The following is a 5,878-nucleotide window of genomic DNA, read 5'->3' on the forward strand; positions in this document are numbered from 1 at the left end:
CGTGAAAAATCGAATCGAATTCGAGTATTGACCGAGCCGATCTCGAGTAGCTCACGAGTAGCTTGGCTCGTTTACACCCCTAATATACACTAATGTTTTCTAATTATGTCATTTATTTTTAAGTTTTTTAAATATTTACAAATTTAATATATTAATATATAATTATCAAACTTCTCTTAGTGTTATTTATTTATTTATTTGTTTTATTGGTTTATTTTGTTAGAATTGATAAGAAATTCAATTCATTAATTTTTATCTTTTTATATGGATGATATATATTTATCAATAAATTATATAACTTACCCAATCTCAATTGAGTTTTTATTTTGTTTCAAATTTTTTTATATTTTTTTATTTAATTAAAATATTTTATTTTTATATTTTATAATAAAATTGCACTCGTTTATTGTTTTTTACTTAATAACTTATATTTTTATAAAGTATTTACATAACATATTAATGGGTTTTATTTTTAGATGTTAATTTTTATTGGTATGTTTATGATATATATTTGTAATTCTATTTATTAATTATAAATTAAAAATTAATATTAATAGATATACATGATTTTGTGGTTTCTAATGAGAAAATAATAATAAATTATGAAATATTGTAAAAAAAATTTCTAACATTGTGACCCGATTGACCGATCTGATCAATCAGTTCCCGGTTGAACCTGGTCATCGGATTAACACCAGATTTTTTCATACCCAATTTAATGGAGTATGTCCGGGCCATATGGCGATTTTTTCAGTTGAATCTGGTCTGACTACCTTGCTATTTTTTACTCTACTTAAAATTCAACATGAGCCGTTCAATCTGAACAATATACCCCACTGCTCATCTCAAAAGCCGGTGGCTCTACCAACGAGTTTAATCCTCACCGTCCATCAAAACAATCAAAAGATCAGACGGCTCAAAACTGATCAAAGCTCCCAAACAGCCCAAACCATAAACCCTATCACCGGCACGACGGCCGAAGTCCCTGCTAGCGATGTCGCTCCGGCAGCTATATCGCCGGAGCCGTGCGCTGCTCCGTGACGGCGATCTCCTCCAGGCCGTCCGTGCAGAGCTCGCCTACGAGCTCTCATCTCCTTCTTCCTCTCCACCCCAGGTAACTTCCCGCAACTCCAATCCCTCACGGAAACCCTAGCATTTGATTCTTTGAACTTCTCCACAGAGCATTGAGGTGGGTGACACTGTGGACGGGTTCGTGCTGGAATGCGATGATCCCAAGACGAAGGATGTGTTCCTTAGAAAGAGTGATGAGGAGGAGGTTGCTGTTTCGGCTAAACTTGGAAGGTTGTTCTTTGGAGAGGAGAATGCGATGGATTGGAATGTGAGGATGAAGGTTTGCGTCAAGAGGCCAAAGGCGGAGCCTTTGCTGCATTTTGACTGCAGTGTGTTTGCTGGAGAAGGATTTGGTTCTTCTGATTTTAGGATTAGGCGTGTTGCTTATCATTCTTCGCAAGATTCTTTGGAGGCTTTCAAGTATAGAGGTCCCAAATTCAGGTAAATATTGCAACTTTTTCTTTTTAAAAAAAATTTTAATTTGTAGAAATTTTTTTGCTAAAGATTGCTTTGATTTGCTTCTTTGTTTAAAGTGTTTAGTCCTGTGAAATTTAGGAATGAGAAGCTCATAATTGGAAGAACTAGGCTTTTAGATTTCCTAATAAGGAAACTGATGTATATGTCTTGATTTGCTGAAGCATTAGCCAATGAAACTTGGTGATTCTTAGTTTTGAATTAATCTCTTTGTAAGGTAACCCTATTTGAATTCAGACTGCTATTCATATTGGTTTTGAATCAGTGTCTCGCATTAGGATGTTCATCAAGTAGAGATATTTTTGTATCTCATGAAGATGAACTGGTCTTGCCTTCATATTGGTGTATGAAAGTTCTTTGCATGACACATATCTGATGTTGAGGAGCTAACATTTATGTCTTGATTTGCTGAAGCATAAGCCAGTAAAACTTGGTAATTCTTAATTTTGAAAATTAATCTCTTTGCAAGACGACCCTATTTGAATTCAGACGGCTATTCATAACGGTTTTGAATCAGTGCCTCACATTAGAATGTTTATCAATTAGAGATAATTTTGTTTCTTATGAAGATGAACCGGTCTTGCCTTCAAATTGGTGTTTGAAAGTTCTTTGCATGAAACATATCTGATGTTGAGGAACTGACATTTATGTCTTGATTTGCTGAAGCATAAGGCAATAAAACTTGGTAATTCCTAGTTTTGAAAATTAATTTCTTTGCAAGGTGACCCTATTTGAATTCAGACTGCTATTCATATTGGTTTTGATGCCGCACATTGGGATGTTCATCAACTAGAGATAATTTTGTATCTCATGAAGATGAACAGGTTTTTTCTCCATATTGGCGTGCAAAAGTTCTTTGCTTGGCACATATCCGAGGCTGGGGTACTTAAGATAATTTCATTTTGCAAAGCGTAGAGCCTTACAAAGAGTTTACCGCACACATTATCTTTGGTATCATAAGTTGGAGTTTAGTATTTTTGTGGAAAATAGATTCTGCTTTCTTGATGTAAATTGGAAAGCGTTTTGAGCATCAAATTTCTAAGAATTGGTTGACAGAAATAGACACGAAAAGGGCAGCTGGATCCCTCTTGATAATTACAGTTGGTCTATTTAAAGAATCATTTATGACTGGATATGTAGATGGTTCAAATATTTACTTGAGTACTTTGTTCCCCTTTCCCGGTGTTTGTATCATATGAGATCTTCAAAGCCTTTTTGGGTTCTCGTAAGAGAAAGATCGCTCGCTCAATGTAGTACCTCATTGAGTCAACTCAAGCCAAGGTCCATGATGCTAAGGGCAAGGGTGTGCAAATATTGGTTCTCATAAGAGTATATATTTGGAACAGTATGGAGCTTTAAATTTGTGTTGTTTCACATAATAATTTTTTAGATGATTTGATGCTTTTTGGAACATGCCCCATATGTGAATTGGATCTTTGTGATAAAAGGTTCAAATATCTCCATTATGAGTTAGCTTGCAACTTTTTGTTGCATAATATACTGCTATATATATCCTTCTTTACTTGGTAAGTTTCACCCTAGTATTGTTATCAACGACATTCATCATGTAAATACTATGTTTGAATACACTGAGAAAACTTATCCTGTCTCATTTTGCTAACATGTAGATCCTTGTTGACCTGGCATTTAGCACCATATATCAGTAATTTATGTCAGTGCAAATGTAAGGAATTTGTGAAGAAATTGTAAGAAAACCTTTGTTTTTGTTTTTTTTCGTCTAAGTTTGGATATTGGCAACTCATGCAATTGTGCCTTTGCTGTATAATATATGCAAATAATATTCGGATGTGAAATGTCAATAAATAATATTAACTATTTTAAATAAGTACATAAGTAAATGTACCTCGAACTCAATCCTAGTAAAGCAAGATCTTTTAAAAATAATAACAACAATAAGACAATCGGAAGCATGGCTGTGCCATTGTCCTAGGGAGCATTTCTGCCTTATTTTGTAAGTACTTCAAAAAATTCTCCCAGAGATACATCCGGGATCCACCTTGTTTGAGCACAATCTAGAAGATGGTGATGGAGTTTCTTTTCAACACCCAACAACTAAAGAATATCGAAATCGGAAAATAAAAATGGATGTAACCAAAGAGAAGTCTAAAAAGAAGATATTGTTTTATCTCGTTCACTTGAACACTGAGTAAACATGTCCCAAAAGTCGCGTGATAACATGATCCTCAATCAGCACAACCAACAGAATAAAGACCAAGTAAAAAACACATGCGGATAAAATTTTTTATAAAACAAATATATTTATTTTTTGAGTTTTATTTATTATATATGTTAAATAATCCAACAACCTTGAGCTCTTGCTACCTCATCTTTAAGCCATTAAAAAGTGATGGACTTTTGTTACACTTTTGTTGAACCAAACTTTTCATAGATTGCTATTTGTCCTTGTTCATAAAGGTGAAGTACCATTCTTATAGATAAATGAAATATATAGGCAAGCAACTTTTGCTTGGTCATTGACTAGCTTTTTATTTGTTTCTTACCAACCATTTGCTGGTGATAGTTGAATAGGTCTTGTGCATGTTTTTAGTTATCAATTGGTGGGATTCTACAGTGATTGGTTATGTTAGTTGAATGCTTTCATCAATAAAGTTTGATGCCAGGTTCAAAAGCAGTATAATTTTCTAGATAAATTTAGAAGTTTCAATGAGTGTGTTGGGTTGTACAACAGGCTACTCTTTGTTTTGGAATATTGATGAACTTTGTTGTTTTAAAATTTATTCTCCAAGGGGAAATTATGAAAGGCCACCCATATATTGATAGAAGCAAGGATATTTTACAGTAATTAAAGGGATAGATTTTGCAAATAAAAGAATCACATATTAATACTTAGAAAATATATATTCCTTCTTCTAAAGATAACCTATTACTGCAATCAGAAGAGAACAAAAGTATGCTAATTTTTATTCCTTAGTAGTTGAATTTAGTCTTAGATTACTTGCTAGTATTCACTCTCTTTTCTCAAGAACATTTGCAGAAAAAAGGTTATGAGGATATGAAATGAAATCTTAATAGTTGAGCCTATTCATTGGCGGTTATCCTTTTGTGGCTTAAAGTTCACATGGGGTTTCTTAATCAAAACAGAAAGTAACATGATAGCCTGCAAGGTAGTGAGCTACTTGGCTGTCTTATTTAATTATTTATTTTTCTTGGAGCACATGACTGTAACTTTATTCAGGTGCCATTTTTGACTGAGTGCATGAGAAACTATAGTATATTATTAAAGTTTGCTGACAGATATATCAATCATGCAGGAGTCTTGATCCTAATTTACAAGGAGCATTGAAAGAATATCTTATAGCCAGAGGTGTTGGTGCAGAACTGACAGATTTCCTTCTCAAACGCTTGCATTCAAAGGATCAAAATCAATATGTTACTTGGTTGCGCACAATGGAAAGTTTATTAGCAAATCAACCATGAGTCCTGTATTCTTTATATCTTTATTCGAATTACAAACACTAGTCTAAGTACCTGTTTTGTGTCAGAAATTCATGATTTAATTTCTGATCAACTTTTCAACCGTTTGGATAAAAAAGCAAATAATAGATTTTATGAGTATTATGTGGTTTCATATGTGGCTTGATTGAAGAATATTTGTTTTTTCTCTTTTGTGTTGGAGCACATTACATGAAATTATAGAAATCTATTTGTGTATTATTTAAAGGAAAATTGTATATCCATGTAATAGCTCGCAATTGATTGTTGCTGTTGCTTCTTTGAGTACCATCGTGTAATAAGAGAGTTGTAATTTATTTTCTCTCAATTGAAAGGTTTTCTTTTCCAACACAATGGTGAGGCCTTTGTGGTTGGTTCAAAATTATCAAACAAAAATATAGCCCCTCTAAAAACTACAATTAATTCTATATTTAAAGCCTTGTGTTTTCTACATTTTTGTAGTAACATGTAATTTTATCAAAAATTTTTAAAATTTTATATTTATGAAATTTTTTTTAAAGTAGGCTTGTGTTTTTTTTTAAATAGTTCTTCCTCTTAATGCAATCATGTGCTTTCATCCACTTTTTCAAAATAATAATAATAATAATAATAATAATAATAATAATAATAAATTAGTGAGTTAAAATTAGGATGTGCGTATTTTTGCCATGTCATATTTTAATTTTATTTTTTAAATATGTTGAGGTCGCACCAGGAGGAGGGCATAGATATTTATGCACAGTGTAAACACAATTTTTATTTGATTCAGTAACATAAGTACTGTGTGGTTGGAATGTAAGATTATCTTGTTTTCTTAGCTTGAAATCTTATATTATCTATTTTTTTTTTATTAAAATAC

At 32.6% G+C, this 5,878-nt stretch overlaps 1 protein-coding gene across 1 annotated transcript; it reads left to right on the forward strand.

Moving 5' to 3' along the window:
- The first annotated feature begins 834 nt into the window (after positions 1–834).
- LOC120262920 lies at positions 835–5,153 on the forward strand. The gene is made up of 3 exons (XM_039270832.1): positions 835–1,114; positions 1,181–1,512; positions 4,839–5,153. Exons 1-3 carry the CDS (start codon positions 995–997, stop codon positions 5,002–5,004), a joined length of 618 nt encoding a protein of 205 aa, XP_039126766.1. The 5' UTR covers positions 835–994; the 3' UTR covers positions 5,005–5,153.
- The last annotated feature ends 725 nt before the right edge of the window (positions 5,154–5,878 follow it).

The sequence above is a fragment of the Dioscorea cayenensis genome, chromosome 6 (assembly GCF_009730915.1).
Source record: "Dioscorea cayenensis subsp. rotundata cultivar TDr96_F1 chromosome 6, TDr96_F1_v2_PseudoChromosome.rev07_lg8_w22 25.fasta, whole genome shotgun sequence".
Lineage (NCBI taxonomy): Eukaryota > Viridiplantae > Streptophyta > Magnoliopsida > Dioscoreales > Dioscoreaceae > Dioscorea > Dioscorea cayenensis.